General features: G+C 41.5%; 1 protein-coding gene across 4 annotated transcripts in view; it reads left to right on the top strand.

Moving 5' to 3' along the window:
* Positions 1–22,951, top strand: part of LOC149196976 (jacalin-related lectin 3-like) — a 140,507-nt gene that overhangs the window by 4,225 nt on the left and 113,331 nt on the right. For 2 of the 4 annotated variants that reach the window (XM_089405700.1, XM_089405698.1), the window contains exon 2: positions 22,610–22,729. The exons of the other annotated variants lie outside the window; for them this stretch is intronic. In XM_089405700.1, coding sequence (XP_089261826.1) covers positions 22,685–22,729 — 45 coding nt within the window. In that variant the 5' untranslated portion in view covers positions 22,610–22,684. The remainder of the gene's footprint in view (positions 1–22,609; positions 22,730–22,951) is intronic. 4 annotated transcript variants of the gene reach the window in all.

The raw sequence follows: 22,951 nt of genomic DNA, 5'->3' as shown, positions 1-22,951 counted from the left end.
CCCTCCCCTAGCCCACTCCCCCAGTCTCCTCCCCCAACAGTGGAAAGAATCTTAACCAGAAACAAATCAAAGGAAAACAACTTCTCCACAGATCCCCCCAGAAAAGTTGGAAGAAAGTCTAACAAAGAAATAAGAGATGAAAATGCTGCAAAAGAAATGGCCACCGGAACGCAGTAACCAATGGACACATTTCTAGACAAATCAAAAGGAAGCGGAGAAAAAATGAAAGAGAAAAGCGGGGCAAATACCAAACAAGGTAAATGATGATATTGGTCTCCTGGAATTGTAGGGGGATGGGCTCCTCCCTAAAAACAAATGCAATCCAAGATCTCCTCAAATCTGAACATCCAGACCTCCTCCTACTACAGGAGACCAAAATCACGGAACAAGAACTCCAAAGCCACATAAAAAAAAGCAAAAGCTATTCAGGTGCAGCAACAAGTGCAGATGGCGCCTCAGGAGGCATAGGAACACTATGGGACAAAAGCAAATGGGATCTCAAAGAGCAAAAGTCCTGCAGCTGGTGGATAAGAACAGATATGCAGGACAAAGCCTCAAAAGAGGAATACTCTATATACAACATATACACCCCTAAACACTATAGGGACAAAGCTACATGCTGGGAGACAATAACATCAGACCTCATGACAGTACAGGGAAGGAACATTTTCCTTGGAGGTGACTTAAACCTTATAAGGAATGCTGATGAGAAATTGGGAGGAAACTACTACGCTGACCCCTCAAGAGACTCATTAGAAGCAATAATCCAAATCCATAATCTAGTGGACATTCCTCCGCACAACGGGAGATTCACCTGGAGCAATAAAAGAACAGGCAGCAACAATATAAAAGAGAGATTAGATCGAATCCTCGCTCAAGAAGGAACAGTAGCAAGATTCTCAAATATCCAAAGCAAAATCATCCATGGTTACATTTCAGATCATAAACCAGTGGCTCTGATCCTAGACAAAGGTAAGAAAATGGGGCCTCTCCCCTTCAAATACAACAAGGCATGGGACAACAAAGAAGAATTCCGAAACTTGATAAAGGAGCAGTGGGCAAAAGAAATTATTGGCTCGCCTCACTATATCTGGGAAACTAAGCTCAAATCCCTCAGGACCATTATCAAGCAATGGGCAAGAATAAACACTGTTGAGGAAAGTAAAAAAAGAGCTGATCTCCAATCACAACTGGAACAATGGAGCCAAGAAAAGGAGCGAATCCAGTATACAGAGGAAGACCAGGCCAAGGAGAATGAAATGTACAAAGAACTGTACAAGCAGAACAGGATGGAAGAAGAAGAACAGAGACAAAAGTCTCGCTGCCTTTGGCTTAAAGCCGGAGACAAAAACACTTCCTTTTTTCACAATAGCCTAAAACTCAGGCGGGCAGGGAACCATATAGAGAGAATCATGGTGGAAGGAAGAGAGCTCAGAGAACAAGAAGAAATTAAAGAGGCTGCGTCCAGACATTTCTGCGCCCTTCTATCCGCCGACATTCAGCGCCACGATAATGAGGAATTCCTAAGCCTAATCGAAAACAAAATCTCAGCAAACCAAAACAACGAGCTGGACCAAGAGGTCACGACAGAGGAAATAGAGGGGTCGATCTTTTGCATGGCGCAGGACAAGGCACCGGGCCTAGATGGGTTCACAGTGGCATTCTATAGAAATCACCGGGAAACCATCAAGAAAGACTTCATCAGAATGGTAAAGAACTTCTTCTCAAAGTGCAAAATGGGGAACAGTATTAAATCTTCTCACTTAGCCCTTGGTTGAAGGGAAAGTACCCCTAGAGTCCTTTGGGCTGAGACTCTACTAGACTGAAAATTGCTTATACAAAGAAACACACACACACAGCCATCTTTTTTACTTTTAAGCAAATTCTAATGTTTAGGGTACATACCTAAGGTCCTACGTTCGAGAAGACCGTTAGGGTGCAAACCCTTCTTGGAGTTCCCTTCTTCTTTCTCTGACCTGCAAGACAAACAAATCAAAGAACACAACAGTACATGTATAGAAGTTTATGTATAAATCATCTTTATGCTATAAAGTTAGTTATAAAAATCTTTAAGTAACTACTTTCATAAGAATTCAACACAAGAATCTCATAAGCATAAAGAAAGATTATTCGGGAACAAAGACGTGTTTCTTTATATATAAAGGCAAATAAAGTACATATATCGGAAAGATATCACCTGAACACCTTCAGCAGGCTCCAAGCAAGCTTCCTCCCGGATTCGTTCCAGCCTCCAGCCTTCAACAAGAGCTCCTTCAAGTCTTACTCAATGATGATGTCAAGGATGAATGATCACCAATACACATGGAAACAAGGGTTTCCTATGCAAAATGGGGGAAGTGCAGGATGCACCAAGGACTTCAGACCTGGTCTAAGGGAAAAATCTCAGCATAATAATCTTGCTCTCCTTTCTCTCTCCCCTTGGCCTTCCCTTTGATGTCTTTTTATACCCTCTCCAAAGTAGTTTTTTAGTTAGGAGTTGGTTGGGAACAGTTGGGCCACGGGCACTAACAGGTGATCCAGCAGGTAAACCCGCGATCACCGCCCGAAAAAGAGGAAATTATATTTTTTTTAAGTGTTTTAATAGATACACGCGGGTTGGGTATGACATACCCGCGTGTACACGCGTTTAACACAGGGCAAAGTCGCGTATAGGGAATAAAACACTGTTTTTTAAATTTTTGGACCAGGTCTGGAAGGAGGGGTTGCCCTAGGCCATAAGTGCAGCATCACAAACCATAAGAGTGAGATTTGGAGCTATAACAGATGCCCCCTAATGTATGAGGTCAGAAGGGGAACATGATGGCCGAAATACATTAAGTAAGTACAAGGAAAGGAACTCTGCCGAAAAACCGAGGAGGACTTCACCAGAATTCAGCCTGCCAAGCCACCGAAAGGAGATCAGAAAGAAACACTGTCTGAGGCAGGCATACCCATGCTCAGGAAAAGTAAAGCATGTCCGCATATCAAGTACAAGCGGATCCACTAAGTATACAAGTATAAATGACTGTAAAATACATAATGGATCATCTGATCATAATGAGTAAGTACATGTCTGAATATCACATATAAAACTGTCAATGATGCTGAAAGATGCAACGGATCACTGAAATCAAAGACTGATCCCATAAGGTACCAACTGAACATGATGGAATAGGATGGTACTACACTGCAAACTCAGGTGCCAGCATATAGAATGTCGCCATGACTGACTGCAACATATAAGGTGGAATGGTATCAACTAGCAGCAACAGGAGCAACTGTCAAGTGAACCAATGAATGCTGATACAACCTGAGGTCTTCACCGACCGCCGTGGTACATTTCTACACCATGGGAATAAATGATCTGAAGTCGACCATGTGAGAAATCGTTTGATTACCGGTCATTGATGTATACCGTTAACAAACGCGAGACTACTCACCGATAATGATAATGAGCGTCAAGGTACCCAGTACAATCTAACAAGTGTGAATAGATAAGCTGAAGTCGAACACCTGTAAGAATCTATCAATCAGGAGACAATGATGGTTTCCCACTGTTGAAGGGAAAGTACCCCTAGGGTCCTTTGGGCTAAGACTCTACCAGACTGAAAATTGCTTATACAAAGAAACACACACACACAGCCATCTTTTTTACTTTTAAGCAAATTCTAATGTTTAGGGTACATACCTAAGGTCCTACGTTCGAGAAGACCGTTAGGATGCAAACCCTTCTTGGAGTTCCCTTCTTCTTTCTCTGACCTGCAAGACAAACAAATCAAAGAACACAACAGTACATGTATAGAAGTTTATGTATAAATCATCTTCATGCTATAAAGTTAGTTATAAAAAATCTTTAAGTAACCACTTTCATAAGAATTCAACACAAGAATCTCATAAGCATAAAGAAAGATTATTCGGGAACAAAGACGTGTTTCTTTATATATAAAGGCAAATAAAGTACATATATCGGAAAGATATCACCTGAACACCTTCAGCAGGCTCCAAGCAAGCTTCCTCCCGGATTCGTTCCAGCCTCCAGCCTTCAACAAGAGCTCCTTCCAAGTCTTACTCAATGATGATGTCAAGGATGAATGATCACCAATACACATGGAAACAAGGGTTTCCTATGCAAAATGGGGGAAGTGCAGAATGCACCAAGGACTTCAGACCTGGTCTAAGGGAAAAATCTCAGCATAATAATCTTGCTCTCCTTTCTCTCTCCCCTTGGCCTTCCCTTTGATGTCTTTTTATACCCTCTCCAAAGTAGTTTTTTAGTTAGGAGTTGGTTGGGAACAGTTGGGCCACGGGCACTAACAGGTGATCCAGCAGGTAAACCCGCGATCACCGCCCGAAAAAGAGGAAATTATATTTTTTTAAGTGTTTTAATAGATACACGCGGGTTGGGTATGACAGACCCGCGTGTACACGCGTTTAACACAGGGCAAAGTCGCGTACAGGGAATAAAACACTGTTTTTTAAATTTTTGGACCAGGTCTAGAAGGAGGGGTTGCCCTAGGCCATAAGTGCAGCATCACAAACCATAAGAGTGAGATTTGGAGCTATAACAGATGCCCCCTAATGTATGAGGTCAGAAGGGGAACATGATGGCCGAAATACATTAAGTAAGTACAAGGAAAGGAACTCTGCCGAAAAACCGAGGAGGACTTCACCAGAATTCAGCCTGCCAAGCCACCGAAAGGAGATCAGAAAGAAACACTGTCTGAGGCGGGCATACCCATGCTCAGGAAAAGTAAAGCATGTCCGCATATCAAGTACAAGCGGATCCACTAAGTATACAAGTATAAATGACTGTAAAAATACATAATGGATCATCTGATCATAATGAGTAAGTACATGTCTGAATATCACATATAAAACTGTCAATGATGCTGAAAGATGCAACGGATCACTGAAATCAAAGACTGATCCCATAAGGTACCAACTGAACATGATGGAATAGGATGGTACTACACTGCAAACTCAGGTGCCAGCATATAGAATGTCGCCATGACTGACTGCAACATATAAGGTGGAATGGTATCAACTAGCAGCAACAGGAGCAACTGTCAAGTGAACCAATGAATGCTGATACAACCTGAGGTCTTCACCGACCGCCGTGGTACATTTCTACACCATGGGAATAAATGATCTGAAGTCGATCATGTGAGAAATCGTTTGATTACCGGTCATTGATGTATACCGTTAACAAACGCGAGACTACTCACCGATAATGATAATGAGCGTCAAGGTACCCAGTACAATCTAACAAGTGTGAATAGATGAGCTGAAGTCGAACACCTGTAAGAATCTATCAATCAGGAGACAATGATGGTTTCCCACTGTTGAAGGGAAAGTACCCCTAGGGTCCTTTGGGCTAAGACTCTACCAGACTGAAAATTGCTTATACAAAGAAACACACACACACAGCCATCTTTTTTACTTTTAAGCAAATTCTAATGTTTAGGGTACATACCTAAGGTCCTACGTTCGAGAAGACCGTTAGGATGCAAACCCTTCTTGGAGTTCCCTTCTTCTTTCTCTGACCTGCAAGACAAACAAATCAAAGAACACAACAGTACATGTATAGAAGTTTATGTATAAATCATCTTCATGCTATAAAGTTAGTTATAAAAAATCTTTAAGTAACCACTTTCATAAGAATTCAACACAAGAATCTCATAAGCATAAAGAAAGATTATTCGGGAACAAAGACGTGTTTCTTTATATATAAAGGCAAATAAAGTACATATATCGGAAAGATATCACCTGAACACCTTCAGCAGGCTCCAAGCAAGCTTCCTCCCGGATTCGTTCCAGCCTCCAGCCTTCAACAAGAGCTCCTTCCAAGTCTTACTCAATGATGATGTCAAGGATGAATGATCACCAATACACATGGAAACAAGGGTTTCCTATGCAAAATGGGGGAAGTGCAGAATGCACCAAGGACTTCAGACCTGGTCTAAGGGAAAAATCTCAGCATAATAATCTTGCTCTCCTTTCTCTCTCCCCTTGGCCTTCCCTTTGATGTCTTTTTATACCCTCTCCAAAGTAGTTTTTTAGTTAGGAGTTGGTTGGGAACAGTTGGGCCACGGGCACTAACAGGTGATCCAGCAGGTAAACCCGCGATCACCGCCCGAAAAAGAGGAAATTATATTTTTTTAAGTGTTTTAATAGATACACGCGGGTTGGGTATGACAGACCCGCGTGTACACGCGTTTAACACAGGGCAAAGTCGCGTACAGGGAATAAAACACTGTTTTTTAAATTTTTGGACCAGGTCTGGAAGGAGGGGTTGCCCTAGGCCATAAGTGCAGCATCACAAACCATAAGAGTGAGATTTGGAGCTATAATAGATGCCCCCTAATGTATGAGGTCAGAAGGGGAACATGATGGCCGAAATACATTAAGTAAGTACAAGGAAAGGAACTCTGCCGAAAAACCGAGGAGGACTTCACCAGAATTCAGCCTGCCAAGCCACCGAAAGGAGATCAGAAAGAAACACTGTCTGAGGCGGGCATACCCATGCTCAGGAAAAGTAAAGCATGTCCGCATATCAAGTACAAGCGGATCCACTAAGTATACAAGTATAAATGACTGTAAAAATACATAATGGATCATCTGATCATAATGAGTAAGTACATGTCTGAATATCACATATAAAACTGTCAATGATGCTGAAAGATGCAACGGATCACTGAAATCAAAGACTGATCCCATAAGGTACCAACTGAACATGATGGAATAGGATGGTACTACACTGCAAACTCAGGTGCCAGCATATAGAATGTCGCCATGACTGACTGCAACATATAAGGTGGAATGGTATCAACTAGCAGCAACAGGAGCAACTGTCAAGTGAACCAATGAATGCTGATACAACCTGAGGTCTTCACCGACCGCCGTGGTACATTTCTACACCATGGGAATAAATGATCTGAAATCGACCATGTGAGAAATCGTTTGATTACCGGTCATTGATGTATACCGTTAACAAACGCGAGACTACTCACCGATAATGATAATGAGCGTCAAGGTACCCAGTACAATCTAACAAGTGTGAATAGATGAGCTGAAGTCGAACACCTGTAAGAATCTATCAATCAGGAGACAATGATGGTTTCCCACTGTCGATAGCGAGGAATCTGCCACTAATGACTGCAAACCCCAAGGTACTGCCAAATGGACTCTAGATCTTTGCCCCAGAGCAATGAGTCGGAGTCGATAGGGAAAGATCCGCTAGAAGGAAGGCATTAAGGCATCCTCCATCAATCTAGCGCGAGTGTAACCCGTAGGCCAATAATGTGGAAGGAATCGGACGAAAAAGATGTAGTAACCCAACCGAAGTACGTTTCCAGCGTACACAAGATGTGGCTAGCGCACGGCAGAAACCCTCTGAACCAACCAATAATGAAAGCTGACACAGAGGCGAGGTATCCACCAATAGGGTCAAATGGAAACCAAGGTACTGCACGAATCCCAATGTGTGATAATGTATGCTGATGTCGAACACAAGGGAAACCACTCAGTCAAAGACCCATGATACTGATCGATGCTGAGCACAAGGTGACCTATCAATAATGAAAATAGGGCCAGGGTGCGGTCTCTAGGTCTGCCCTCAGAGCAATGTGTCGTCGTCGATAAGGACAAGACCCGCCAGCAAGAAGTCAATGGGGACCTTCTCAAACCGGCACGAGTGAAGGACCAATATAACTGATGTGATGATAGACATGACACTGACAACCAGGGATGGCCGACTGAAAAATGAGTCAAGAGACACCGCAGAAAGGCCGACTCAGGCTAACTTCCCTTGAACAAAAGCACGACTCAATGTGACTATGTGGCAGCATATAATGAATCTGTATAAGTTCGTCATGCAGGAGGCACGAACGAACCCTCCATATGATTGGAAGAGATAACCAATCGGGGGAGAACTGACTCGATAACAAGGTTATGGCTTACCTAAGTCAAACTAAATCCCACCCATGCGGAGGAGACTTTGTTTTGAGTGCTTTGTTCAAGGGCGACACGACTGACTCTAGCTGCCAACAATAAATGGAAGTAATGTCCCTGTTCCCGCTCTTTTTGGAATATTTAATTTTTTTGTCTTTTTCTGATAAGCCGGAAAAAGAATAAAAGAATGCTATGGTACAGTGGAAAGAACGAGTGTCGGTGAAACAGATGCTCTAGTTCCTGGGAAAGGAACGTTCCTATGCTCAATGCAGGGAGGTGAAAAACTGGTCAGTGACACTCAGAGGTATGTCCCTTCCACGGATCTGGGTATGTCAAGCTGCAGAGGTCAAGGGTATGCAAGGTTGATTTTTGCAGACGTCATGGTCAAAAGTGGGCTTAAACACGAGTCCAAGTGAAGCCGGCTATAGGCCAAAAGGTGCAAATGGTCAACATGCAATGCAGAAGTACAACTCAACACACATAGGAGCCTCTAGGGTATAAGGCCAGAACGAAGCGAAGAAGCAAAGAAGAATGAGTCTTCAACGCATAAGTCATGGCGGGACTACAGAGGACTCCCGAGCCTACTCAAAATGAAGCAGCATGGGCAACAAATGTCAGTGAGGTGCTAACTAGGATGCCCATGTAAAAGGATGGCTCTACCATCATGTCATGATTTAAAGAATCGGCGAGTGAAAATGGCTTGCGAACCATAACATGATGGGGTCGACCCTACGGCAGATGTATCGGTCAAATGGAGGCTAGTATGCATAATGCAACGGAAAAATGGTGTCCCTAACCTATATGCCAGTGAGAACACGATACCTGCCATGACGGGTCAGCAGTCATGGAACCGTCTCGAACCGTCGAAAAAATGTCCAAAATGTCCTGAAAAACAACTCAATCTCGACATTCCAAGCTCCCAAGTTAAAAGTGACATGAAACCAAACAAAATAAAATTTTGAAAAATTTTTCATTTTCAAAACTTATAAAAAGAAATTTTGGACTTACCATTTTCACCGTTTGACTTGGAGAGCAAATTGTGGAGCAAAAGGAGCAAACTTTCCCCGTGACTTATTCAACCGTTCAAACTTGCCGAAAACTTCCAGGTAAGCACTAAACTTGTCTTGCAATCAATTGTGATAGTTTTTAGGAAGTTTAATTAATGTTTCACCGTTAGATTTTTGCAAAAAATTGCTCTGCGGCGTACACGCGGGTTGGATGTATATAAATCGCGTATACGATGGCCCTACACGCGACTGTGTATAGGGTAAACCGCGTGTGCGCAGCGAAAAATTTTTATACAAAAAACTAATGGATGAAAATGATTTTTTCTTCCAGGATGACTCTCACATGGCGTGAAAGAGAGCACTCAGCTGTAGATAATGAAGTTATGGACAATGATGAGGCATTAGATGCCTTACGGGGATGCGGATTGTTAAAATTCTTCAAGTTGCCGAATATGAAAGCAAATGTGCGTCTGCTCGAGAGACTTATTGATTATTGGGATGTCGAGGAAGAAGCCTTTATGATTGATCAAATGCCACTCGAGATAGAAGTGGAAGATATATATTTCATCACGGGCCTTTCCCGAAGGGGAGAGGTAGTCCACTCCCGGGGCAGGACCCGGAATAGTCTCAGCGTAGACGACTATGTACAACTTTACTGCCCAGGTCATCGGAAGGTCGGGAGTCAGATCTCGATCCCACACGTGGCGAGTTTGTCACTGCGGATAATCCTGTTCACCATAGCTCGAGTGAACGGGTCATCCTCGCTACATCAGGCATCACGAGTAAACATGAGCGTAGCAGTGGACTGTCTCACCACGGTGTTTGACTGGTGTACTCCTCTACTTGCCAACATGAAGGAGCAGCTTGCTTCTATCAGGAAGGGACAGACCAAGAACTTTGGGTATGGAACCATTTTATGCACATTTTTCTTCGAGAAGGTTCCTGCACTCCGCCCCAGGGTAGCTGTTCCCATCAGTAGTCCACGTGATCCACGTATGGGCCGGTGGGCTGACTTGATGAAACGTCTGGGGGGTGGGGAAGTGCCCAGGAATGCATTCGACGACGACTTTTTTGCTTGGTGGGAGCAACAGATCATCGCCATAGACGACTACCCCTATGCTGGATTGGATTTCCGAGGAGATCCTGACCTAGTGTTACCACCAGACGCAGCATGGGGCGAGATCGGTAAGATTTTTTTGATTTTTATGATTTTAGGATTTTTAGGATTTTTCAAGCATAATGATGAACTTTGAAAAATATATTTTTTTTTGATGAGATTCAAATGACTGATATGATGATCATGTTCCAGACATTGGGCCTGTGCGACCAGATGGATTCCCACGGCACGGACGGCGTGGCCGAGGAGCCGAAGAGGCGGCTGCGGATGCGGAAAGGACCCTCGCCAACGTCCAGCGACACTTGGCGAGATTGAGCTATCAAGTACCGATGGCCGAGATAGAGGACCTTCCTCCAGATATGCAGCGTCATGTGGTTGGGATGCCACGTGACTGGGTTCGCGTTTTTCGGCGTGTGGCCAATGCTATAGTTAGTTATTTAGCTGCTCATCCAGAGCCGAGGCATTAGATATGCCTGACATGATTATGGGCATTTGAGTCCCAATTTTGTATATTTTTGGACACACATATGTACACTCGAGACGCTTTGCGATATATATATATATACAGTTTGACTTTTTGATGCATGATTTTATGATGATGAATGATTGATATGCCAATCTAATGCTTGATTAGCGATAGAATCAGCTAACCAATTTTGAGATCTTGGAATGTGCAAATAATTAATGTAAGTAAATGATCTTTGCAACAACCTCACCCTTAAATATTGGCGATATAATGATGGATCTCTAACCCGATAAATGTTATTTAACTGAGACACTATCAATTGAGAATCAAGATACACTACCAACGAGTCGATCCCATGAGAGATTGCCTCGGATAATAAATTGATAACAGCTGTATACTCGGCCATATTGTTTGAAGCAGGACCGATACACACGCCTCTCGATGTCATCAACTGACCAGTTGGGTAATAAAGTACCCAAGCTGCGGAAGCAAGATTCCGAGTGTGCCGACTAGCACCATCGGCGAATCCAAAATAAACCAAATCATCCATCAACACCTGCCAAAGCAGACCAAAAGTGCTGATATCAGAAAAACGCTCGATAAGATATGTACAAATATACATAAAATACAAAGAAGCCATTGCCTGGCCAAAGCTAAGCAAAGCACTTCTTGAGGTAGAGCCCGTCAGGGGGCTCCGCCAACTGATTCCTAGGGATGTTTATAGGTACGACGATCGAACCAATCAATATACTCTCTTCGGCAAATAAATGTGTCGGAGCCAAAGGGACCGTACAAACATCACTAGTCGAACTGGAGGACCGAGATTCTAATTCATGCACAGGGGAATGAAAGTATAACCGACGATGTAAATCTTCCAAAGGTCGATCTACGGCCGTCATTGCTTCGAATATCGCTTCATCCGATGGAAAAACAATATCCGAGCAATCCGATGCAGAGGTGGAATCAGGGGTCCGAAAATGAGCCACATCACCATCTATTTCTTTCCCAGAGGAAATAGTAGAATGGTTATCTACAGAGTTATCGATAGATTCACATCTAGGTTCTACTGTAGACATAAGAGATTCTATTTCACCCACCTTGTCGTCACCTGATGTGGTCACAGATGAAGCTAAGGTTCCAGGATTCGAAGAATAAAGAGTTTGGACAAACTCTCTCCGTAAAGGATCCCTGGAGGATGAAATTGTATCTATACCAACTGTAGGAGGGGGAAGGTTAAACGTACCCATCAATGAAGAATACATCCCGACTCCTAGACTCTCAATAGGCGGACGGGGGTTACCCACTAAAGGAATGGTAGAGTCAGAGTTTGCTTGAGGATCAGCTGGACAATAGTCCAATTGGTCAACCTTAACGATTTTCCCCTCATAAGGAAAGCAAATGACACGAAATAGAGTCGAAACAACGGCTTCCATCTCGTATACCCAGTTCCTTCCTAATAGGAGATTATAATCTAGGTTAGCGTCTATGACTTCTACTTCAATATTAACGACCTTTCCTCCAACACATATAGGAAAAGTCGGGATAATCCCGTACAGTCTATGAGAGTGACCATCAAATGCTGTCAATAGGGTGGGTGAAGGAACAACCGTCGGTGATCCAATGGCCTTCCAACATGACATAGACATGACACACGTGGAAGCTCCCTCATCTACAACCGTCCGGAAAATATTCGTTTTCTGGTAGGTAGACTTTATCTGGAAAGCCATGTGATGAGGAAGTCTCTTTTTGACATTACTCATATCAAAAGAGAGAGCTAAGGAATTACTTGGATCTACTGCCCCCATTGCCAATAGCAAGGCACTTCGTTGAGTAGGACATGTCTGGAGAACCTCTAACGCGGACATAGCACATGGACTCTGAGCCAGATCCTCGACAATGGAGTAATTCTGGGCTGCCCTAATATTAGGGTTGATAGTCGCGCGTTTAGCTAAACCTTTCGGCACCCGAGGTATAGTCTCAACAGAAGGTCGCTCAATATGAAGTGGGTTGTTAGTTTCGGGAACTGATTTACCCTTAGAATTTTCACCTTCACCATAATCGCGTGACCGTGTGGCCACATTAGCGTGAGCACCCATCATGAAAACATTTGATGACTTGTCCCCTTCCTGGTTGCCCCCTGCGGAGGTACCAGGGTTCGAACTTGCGCCAGCAAGAAGTTGCTGCCCTTGGGGAAACGGGTTAGTTAACACAGCTTGCGAACTAGAAGTCCCTTGCTGTCCTAACAAGCGCTGAGCGTCTTCAATTCTAGGGCAGAGATGAGTTAGATGGTCTCCTTTGCATAACTTGCAAGGAAACTTAACTTTCTTTCTCGACTCATTTCCACCACCACCAGCGTTGTTGCCGGATTTATTTGCATCGGGCTTCCCATCCTGGTTCTTCTTCTTACCACGTCCTTTCTTTTTTCCATCGAAATTTTGATTTCCTTTGGGGTTATCGGATTGGACGGCGTTAATGGAAGAATTTTGGGAAGCTTGAGGATTAGACATTGTGACTTGGTTGGTAGGAGCAGTTTGTAATGACAACTGCTGCAATTGATTCAACAAGTGCACTGTAGTCGAGTCTACAGACCCCACGATACCATCCGTATGCGGACCTGGCTTTGGCTTAGCTAAATCAACCTTAGATCCAGGAGCATCTGGCAAGTACTTTTGGAGGATCCCAGACTGAGAGTAGATCAGTTCTAACTGCTGGGCCCTGAAAATGGCTTGCTCCTCAGAATAGACCCCCAGCGGAGTCGCCAATTCTGGTTGAAGGGAAAGTACCCCTAGAGTCCTTTGGGCTGAGACTCTACCAGACTGAAAATTGCTTATACAAAGAAACACACACACACAGCCATCTTTTTTACTTTTAAGCAAATTCTAATGTTTAGGGTACATACCTAAGGTCCTACGTTCGAGAAGACCGTTAGGGTGCAAACCCTTCTTGGAGTTCCCTTCTTCTTTCTCTGACCTGCAAGACAAACAAATCAAAGAACACAACAGTACATGTATAGAAGTTTATGTATAAATCATCTTTATGCTATAAAGTTAGTTATAAAAATCTTTAAGTAACTACTTTCATAAGAATTCAACACAAGAATCTCATAAGCATAAAGAAAGATTATTCGGGAACAAAGACGTGTTTCTTTATATATAAAGGCAAATAAAGTACATATATCGGAAAGATATCACCTGAACACCTTCAGCAGGCTCCAAGCAAGCTTCCTCCCGGATTCGTTCCAGCCTCCAGCCTTCAACAAGAGCTCCTTCCAAGTCTTACTCAATGATGATGTCAAGGATGAATGATCACCAATACACATGGAAACAAGGGTTTCCTATGCAAAATGGGGGAAGTGCAGGATGCACCAAGGACTTCAGACCTGGTCTAAGGGAAAAATCTCAGCATAATAATCTTGCTCTCCTTTCTCTCTCCCCTTGGCCTTCCCTTTGATGTCTTTTTATACCCTCTCCAAAGTAGTTTTTTAGTTAGGAGTTGGTTGGGAACAGTTGGGCCACGGGCACTAACAGGTGATCCAGCAGGTAAACCCGCGATCACCGCCCGAAAAAGAGGAAATTATATTTTTTTTAAGTGTTTTAATAGATACACGCGGGTTGGGTATGACATACCCGCGTGTACACGCGTTTAACACAGGGCAAAGTCGCGTATAGGGAATAAAACACTGTTTTTTAAATTTTTGGACCAGGTCTGGAAGGAGGGGTTGCCCTAGGCCATAAGTGCAGCATCACAAACCATAAGAGTGAGATTTGGAGCTATAACAGCCCTTATCCCCAAGGATCCCAACCCCCAATCCTTCGACCGATTCCGCCCAATCTCCCTGTGCAATGTTTCCTATAAAATCATCTCCAAAATTCTAGCCAACAGGCTAAAAAAGCTCCTCCCCTCCCTCATCTCTGAGAATCAAGGAGGCTTCGTCCCTAGAAGACAAATCACGGATAACGTTATCCTTATCCAAGAGGCAATCCATAGCAGCATAAATAGTAAGGAAAAGGTTATGATTATTAAACTAGACATGGCCAACGCCTTTGATAGAGTCAACCATCAATTTCTTAAGGCAGCTCTTAGGAAATTTGGGATATCCAGCACCTTCATCAGCAGGATCATGGAGTGTATCTCATTCCCATGGACAACCCCTCTGATCAATGGCAGGCCAAGCAACTTCTTCAGAAGCTCAAGGGGTCTAAGACAAGGTTTCTTGCTCTCCCCATTTCTATACATCATCGTGGCCAAAACGCTAAGTATTCACCTGGAAAATCTTCGTAGACAAAAAGAAATCACAGGTATCAGTATAGTGCGTGGAACCAAGGGGATAAATCACTCACTCTTCGCTGATGATACCTTCCTAATTGGAGGAGCTTCCAGTCTCATGGCAAGAAGGTTCAAGAAAACGCTAGAGCTCTTTCTACAAGTGTCTGAAGGTAAGCTCAATAACAATAAGTGCATGATATACACCTGGAACGTCCCCAGGCAGATTATTCAGAGAATCTCCTCAATCTTGGACATCCCTGCTCAAAGGAACTGGAGCCATTTCATGTACCTGGGATTGCCATTAGCAAAGGAATCGGTTAAAACAGAAATTTGGGTGAAACTAATTGAGAAGCTGAGAGGGAAACTTCAGAGCTGGGGTGTGACATGGCTCAACCTGGCTGGAAGGACAATTCTCATAAAAGCCATCCTATCTGCTCTCCCCATATATCAGTTCACAACCACTCTCGCCCCGGCCAGCATCCATAAGCACATGGAATTAATTATTAGGAGCTTCTTGTGGCAGGGTGGAAGGCAGGACTCCAAAAAGTTCAGTCTTGTTAAATGGGACCAGGTTATCTTACCTTTCGAAAAAGGAGGGCTAGGAATAAGAATACCAAGGTTGGCCAACATGGCCATGGGTTTCAAGCTAGTATGGAGAATTCTCAACGGGAAAGGAGCCTGGTGGACAGAAGTGATCAAAAGAAAATACCTGAACGGCCCCAACTCCAACATCCTATTGGAATCTATCGCTGACAGGCAGTGCACCCCAGTTTGGAAACTTATAAAAAAAACTCTCCCCCAGTTCAAAAATCATATTTCAAGAGCGTCGGGATGTGGAAAAGATATAAACATCTGGACTGATCACATAATGGGCTCAGAAGCAAGAGAAACTCTTCCAAATCTCAGACCCTTGCATTTGTGGATGGAAGGGAAAAATCTTAAATCCCTATATGATATTTCTTCTTGGGACCAAAACAGGTGGCTGGGCTGGAAGCACCTCATCCTCCCAAATAACCTAAGGGATCAGTGGGCCGACCTCAAGCTATCTCTCTCAGGATCAACCCCCCTAAACAGAACATCCGAGGATAAGTTTGTCTGGGATCCCAATGGCGGAATCTACACAGTCAGAGAAGGATACAAAACTCTCCAAAATGCCACACCACTCAATAACTAGCCTCTTTATAAGGCAGCCTGGAACCTGGAATGTCTTCCAAAGATAAAATTCTTTAATTGGACCCTCCTTAAAAGCAAAATCCTCACAGCGGAAAATCTCAGGAAGAAAGGCATCCTCGGTCCCTCGATATGCTGCCTGTGCAAAGCAGCGGAAGAAAGCAGCAATCACCTCTTCCTAGATTGCTCCTATGCTCAAAATTGCTGGAAACTCATCACCAGCCCTCTAAGGATAGGTGAATTGCCCAATCAGATCACCCTCCTCCAAAAAAATTGGGGGAACAGCTATCCCTACCCCAAGAAAAACAAAACCCTTGCCAAAAGACTGTGGAATAGCATCCCCCCAACCCTCTGTTGGCAAATTTGGAACACCCGAAACAAAAGCATTTTTAATGACGAGAAACCCAACATCTCCAGCACTCTTGCAAAAACAATTGCCCTCATCTCTGAGACCATCAGCGCCAATGGAATAGTCCAATCAGACCAAGATTCGGGGGATCCAAGGGAAACTGAGTGGATGAGCAAATTCAGTTATGAAGTAAGGCATCAAAAAGTAGTAAGCATAGGACAGAGAAAGGTCGATTGGAAGCTAAGAGGTTCCACTGGGGAAATTAGAGATTGGATTCAAAACCAAAAGAGGCCCTCCCTTCTGTTCGATGGGGCATCTAAAAACAATCCGGGCCAGGCAGGTGCAGGAGGTGTCATCAAAGATCATCAAGGTAAAACCTTAGTGACTTACGAGTGGGGATTGGGCATAATGTCCAACAATAGGGCCGAGGCTTATAGTCTTCTCCTGGGGACCTCCATCCCCTCATAATAGGTGACTCAGCTATAATTATAGCTGCTATGGTCTCGGGGAGGGACTTCAAGCAAACATCCCTGAACAATGTGAAAACCAGGATCACAGACAACTTAAGAGACTTAAATGGAGCCACTTTCAAGCATGTGCTAAGAAGCAGCAACAAAGAGGCGGATGATCAGGCCAACAAAGCAGCCAGTAGACCCGTAGGCCAAGTCAGATAAAACGATTCTATATATGACAAAGCAATCCCTTAAAAAAATCCACCCCTCTCTCTCTTCTCAGATTCTGAGCCACCTCAGACTCCATCCTTTTCGAAGTTTGCTCGTCCCCGAATCCCCTCATTCCCTGCCAAATCTCCTCGACTGCGCCACTCTGTCCCTCCTCTCTCAGATCCTCCCCCCTGCGATCACTTTTGTCACCTCTTACTGCCCCGATTTTACGTCTTATCTGTCCTTCGCCGTCAATCTCAGGTCTTGCTCAGGTGGCCACCATACCAAAATCCCCTCCACACGCATCAAAATCTCTCCCTGGCCTCTCAGTCACCTCAGGGATCGAATCGACCAGCAAGGGACTCCTCATTCAAGTTGCCTCTCCCCCTCTATTTATAGCAGCTTGTCTCTCCCTCTATTCTCATCTTTCTCTACTACGAAGGCCCTGACTCGCGCCTCCTCTCAGCTCAGTCTCTCTCAAGAAGCCAAGTGAAGTTATCTGGAGCTCAGTGCAAGTCCCTCGACAGTGGTAATCTCTGGCAATCTTAATCTCAGAGTTTTATTTCCTTCTAACTGGTTGTATGTTTGGCTATTACAGTGCTCCATCTTTCCCTCTGTTGCTCCTCCGCCATCCTGTCCCTCCTTGTGCAAAGGCCCGCTCTTCCCCTTTCTGCTCTTCCCCTATTGCGCCCCCACCCCCAGAATCCGCCCCTTTCTGCATCAACAGCTCTTTGATTCTCTTTTCCACCCAGGAGATATGGCGGATCCACAGGAACAGCAGGAAGCTCAGGCGCCCGCCATCAACCCCTTAGAAAATGTCATCACCAACAGCGAGTGCACTCTCTGCAAAGCGCACACCTTCATGATCGGCAGATTCATCAAGCGATTCAACGACCTCAAAGACGATTACCAGGCGGACAGCAGATCAAAAAGGAAGAAGCTAGAAAAACAAAAGGCTGAGATCGAGGCTTTGAAGGACAGATGCTCCCACATAGAGGAAGCTATAGCTCATATCAGGACTCTTACTCAAAGTATGCAAGCAGAAGCTTCAACCAGAGCCAGTGCAGGGAAGGAACCTCTCCCGGATGACTCAGTTAACCAGAAATACCCCTAGGACTCATGAATTGTAAATTTTGCTAGCTAGCAGGCTCTTTCACCCGGCAATATAGTCGTTACCTCTTTCATTCTAGTTACCGTTTATGTAGCAATAAGGATCAAGGGTCTGCAAACCCGTTTTGGATCCTTAATGCCTTGGTATTTCATACTCATGTAATAGGACTCAGTCCTTTGAAGTTTTTATAATATATCAGTACCCGAATTTGTCAAAAAAAAAAAGTATATCTTCGTACAATTTTAGGGTTTGGGAGATGAGTATTTTCTTTGATTTATATTTTTTTGGAATACATTCTCGAATAAATACAATTTTTTAAATGAAAAATTTAAATAAATTTTCAATATGTCATTTTTCATGAGTATATAATTTTTTTTTCTTCTAATTAACTTTCAATATTTTGCATATTAGTTTTTATTAATGATCATATTTATTTTTAAATTTAACATAATGAGATGTTGGTTAAAGATCCACTAATTATCTTCAATTTCTCAAAATTAACATTTTTTTTCAACAAAAGAATAGAGGATATGGAAATCAATGTTATCCTCATGAGTGCATGTCCTAGCATTGGAGGTAGTGCTTAGATTTTAGTGCCATATGAAAATTTTCCAATAACTTTATATCGATTGAATTTATGGGTTAGATTAGCATAATCTTTTATCCATAAAGGATTAAGATTGGCTTTATGGGCTATAATATTGAATTAAACCTTACCAATTTTAGCACCAAAGCCATTGAGGAGAATAATGCCCTCTTTGGATTAGAGGGTAGAAATATCATTTTCTAAATTAATAAAAGGGTGTTTTTTTTGTAAAAGGTAATAGTGAAAGTGAAAAAATAGGAGATAACAAGGAAAAGTGATTCTTTGTATTAAAAAATGATATTAAGTCAATATCCCTTGCACATCAATTTTTTGTTTCTAATGGATAAAATTGTGTATCTATATGTTTGGTAGAGTTTTTTGTTTCAAGAAGAAATATATTATTTGATGATAGGGACTTTCTCTAAGGAAGTTTTTTTAAATTTCATTTCACAATTTTAAGTTTTCTTAGCTCCTATTTGTTACATTTAAAATTAATACATCCTTCATTATATTTATATTCTGATAGATGTGCGAAAATGTCCCAAAGGTAAAAAGGGCCCAATTAGACCATCTTCCATTGAAAGTGTGAACCTTGTAGCTATGGACCAAATTCAAAACATACTAATTATTATTCTTCAATATAAAATGTAACTGAGTATGCAAATGCAAGATGAAACTATTTGGAAATAGACTAGCCTATATAATCCTATCTATGTTTTGCTAGCTTAAATCACTTTTAGGAACCAATTGATATAAAATAAAAGTAGAGCTATAGAGAGTAAGGAGAATAGTCCATGAACTACAATCAACACTAAACTTAAGGAAAACTCTCAAAACTAAGGATAACCTATAAATAATTGAGATTGGATACTAGATTCATGTTAGCATTGATGTAAAATAGAGAGATATGTATAAAGAGTAAGAATAATAGTCCAACAACTACCATAGGTTTGTTATGGAAAATTTATAATATTTGAGGATGGATAATAACTTATTGGGGGAATATCTACTTTACATCAAGTAGTTAACAATGCATAAGGCAAGTAAGAATTTGCACTATAAGCAGGATAATAAACTATAGATCACAACATCGATCCCCACAAGCTTAAAGAAAGGCTATGAATAGATATAATTGTCCATAAACATCCACAATTTGCAAGAATATAAGAGCATAAGCTAACAATGTATTCTATTCAATAAGGCAATTTACATTATTAGAGTAGAATTTTTTTAACACAAAGATAACTTTGAAGTCCATTTATATTATATGTTATTTTGCTCAATATTTCACTTTCTAACCTCATTCCTCAAAAGTGATTTGAATCAAAGAAGCAACTTTGGCAAGGCCTTTTCTTCAAACTCTTCATAGAAATTTGCAAGAAGAAATTTAGGTAGGAGATCAAGTGGTCAAATGAAAAGGATATCAAATGTGTAGTTTTATGAATATGTTCCTTTGACACTCTCTCAAAAAAATCCATATCCCTTTAAACATAATATTCACAATAATTGAAAGGGAATGTGGGAATTGAGTTGGTAAACATTCATCAATGCATGTCAAACTTGTAACCATTAAACAACCTATGAAATGATCAACAAGTCCATGCATTGAAAATGAAAATGGCCATGAGATTACCATAAATTAAAATGTAATATAATTTATGTACTTCTACTTGAATTCTTCATCATGGATGAACACGTTTAAATCTTGGGACAAGGTTGAAATATTTCTTCGGCTTTTGGACACCAAAATTTATTCCTATTTTTGTGGCATTGCCACCCAGATTCAAAATGCATTTGTTTTATTTTGATTTTGATTCCCTTCATGTCTAGTAGCTCCTCAATTAGTGCAACTGTGAGAAATATATTTTCTTTGGAAATAAACATCTTCTAGTAACAAGAAGGTTAACATCCTTTTTCAGTGTTGGAAACACATTTATCGAGGTTTTCTAATGGCAGAAGTGTCCTTAGACGCGTAATTTTATTAATAAAAAAAAATAATTACATAATTTGATTTTGCAAGAGTTTACACCCGAACATCCAAACACTCTTGCAATGAGCTATTTATAAGCTCTGTGTCCTAACTACCTCTAATTATGGATCACTTATTAAATAACAAGTGTCCATTTACAATGAATGCTATTCAAACCAATTAGCTAACAAATTTCTTAAATTAGAGCTTAAGATACAACATATTTGGAGAGTCGTATCTAGTTACAACAATATACTAATTCTAAATAATTAAACACTCTAGAATAATAATAATTAATTTAATATCTTAAATTAATAATTATTTTATTTTAATTTTATAACCTATGAAAAAATTGTATTTTTGGATAATCTAACATTCCCCCCTATGATCCAAAGATACATTACAACAGATACCAAGTTCATCCTTGAACCTAGTAAATTTATTCTGCCAAGCGGTTTCGTGAAAATGTCGGAGATCTGATCTTCGGAAGGACAATAAAATGGCTTGAGGACACTTCTGGCAATGAGAGATCTGATATGATGATACTTGGTGTCCACATGCTTTGTCTTTGAATGAAAAACTGGGTCCTTCGCAAGTTTGATGGTTGACTGGCTGTCAATGAATAATGATGTAGCTTCTGCCTGAGAAATGCCCAAGTCCTGCAAAATTCTGTGCAACCAAACAATTTCACATGCTGATTCCCATGCTAAAATGTGCTTTGCTTCTGTTGAAGAAGTGGCCACTGTAGCTTGTTTCTTACAACTCCAAGATAGTGCTGTTGACCCCATGTTCATTAAATAACTTGATGTGGATGCTCGATCATCAATACTTCCAGCAAAGTCGGCATCGGAATATCTGCCAAGTACAAAATTTTTAGTCTGTGTAAAGAAGACCAAAATCTTTTGTTCCTTTGATATATTGAATAACTCTTTTCGCTACATTCCAGTGGTTGTCTTGTGGTTCCTGCATAAAACATGAAAGAGTACTGAATGCATAAGATTGATCAAGACGAGTATTTGTCAAATAAATCACGTTGCCAATCAACTGTTTGTAAGTTGTATTGTCCACCTTTTTCCCCTTTCAAATTTTGAAAGTTTCAAGTTTTGTTCCATGGGGGTGAGTACGGGCTTACAATCTTGCATGCCAAATCGTTGAAGAACTTTTGCTGCATACTTACTTTGAGAAATGAAAATATGATGTGGACGTCAGAAGACTTAAATTCAAGACAGTAGTGAAGTAAATCCCAAATCTGTCATCTTAAAACCTGCATGTAACTCCTTTTTCACCTGTGCAATATGATCATCATGGTTGCAAGTAATGATCAAATCATCTACATACATAACAAGAATTACCAGATATTTTCCCTGTTGTTGCACATACAAAGTATAATCAGATTCACTTCGTTGAAAACCAACTTTCTTAATATATTCATCCATCTTTGCATACCAAGCTTGGGGAGCTTGTTTTAATGCAGATAAAGCCTTGATCAATTTGTAGACTTTATGTTCTTATCCTTCAATTTTAAAACTTGGCGGTTGGGTCATATACACTTCCTCTTATAAATCCCCGTTGAGAAAAGCACTTTTCACTTCCATTTGATTAACTTTCCATCCTTTCTGAGCGGCCAATGCAAGTGTTAATCGGAGGGTGTTCCATTTAGTTTCCAAGTGTTGTTATCAATTACTGCTTGATATTCTTCAACCACAGCTTGTTGCCATTCTTTATGTTTTATTGCTTCTTTGTATGTGGAAGGTTCAGTAAAATCATTTGCTATTAAGGCAAAATTGCCTTCACTTCTATGTGCCCTTTTGGTGCTTGTTTTATTTTGCTCATCAGGCTTTACATCTTTCAAAAGTTTAATTTCCCATTTCGCTAGTTGGTGCTCACTTGTTTGCGCTTTTGTAAAATCTCCATCATTGTAAAGAGGATTAATATAAATTGATGTTCTTCGTTCAGGTGAAGAGTGTGGAGAATCACTGTCAGAAGAACTGCTAGAAGACCTAGATGATGTTGTTGATGTAGATGGACTAGATGACTCATCTTCAGAGGAAGGAAAACCATGTTCATACCAACTTGGTGAAGTTGGTTGACTTTGCATTTTTCCATTTCGTTTACTTCCCTTAGTTTCTAACTTTTGAAGATTTTCAATTTCTTCAGCACTCTTACTCTCAGTTTCATCAAAAATGACATCCCTGCTCATAATGAATTTTCCATTGGTCAAAAGACGATACCCTTTTTTCTCATTAGAATAGCCAATCATTGTGCATTTTAAACTTCTTGAGTCAAGCTTAGTTCGTT

This window comes from Pinus tabuliformis, chromosome 2_2 (assembly GCF_031772625.1).
Source record: "Pinus tabuliformis cultivar Carrire ecotype Pingquan chromosome 2_2, CPIR1, whole genome shotgun sequence".
Taxonomy (NCBI): Eukaryota; Viridiplantae; Streptophyta; class Pinopsida; order Pinales; family Pinaceae; genus Pinus; species Pinus tabuliformis.
This window is presented reverse-complemented; position numbering and strand designations above follow the sequence as displayed.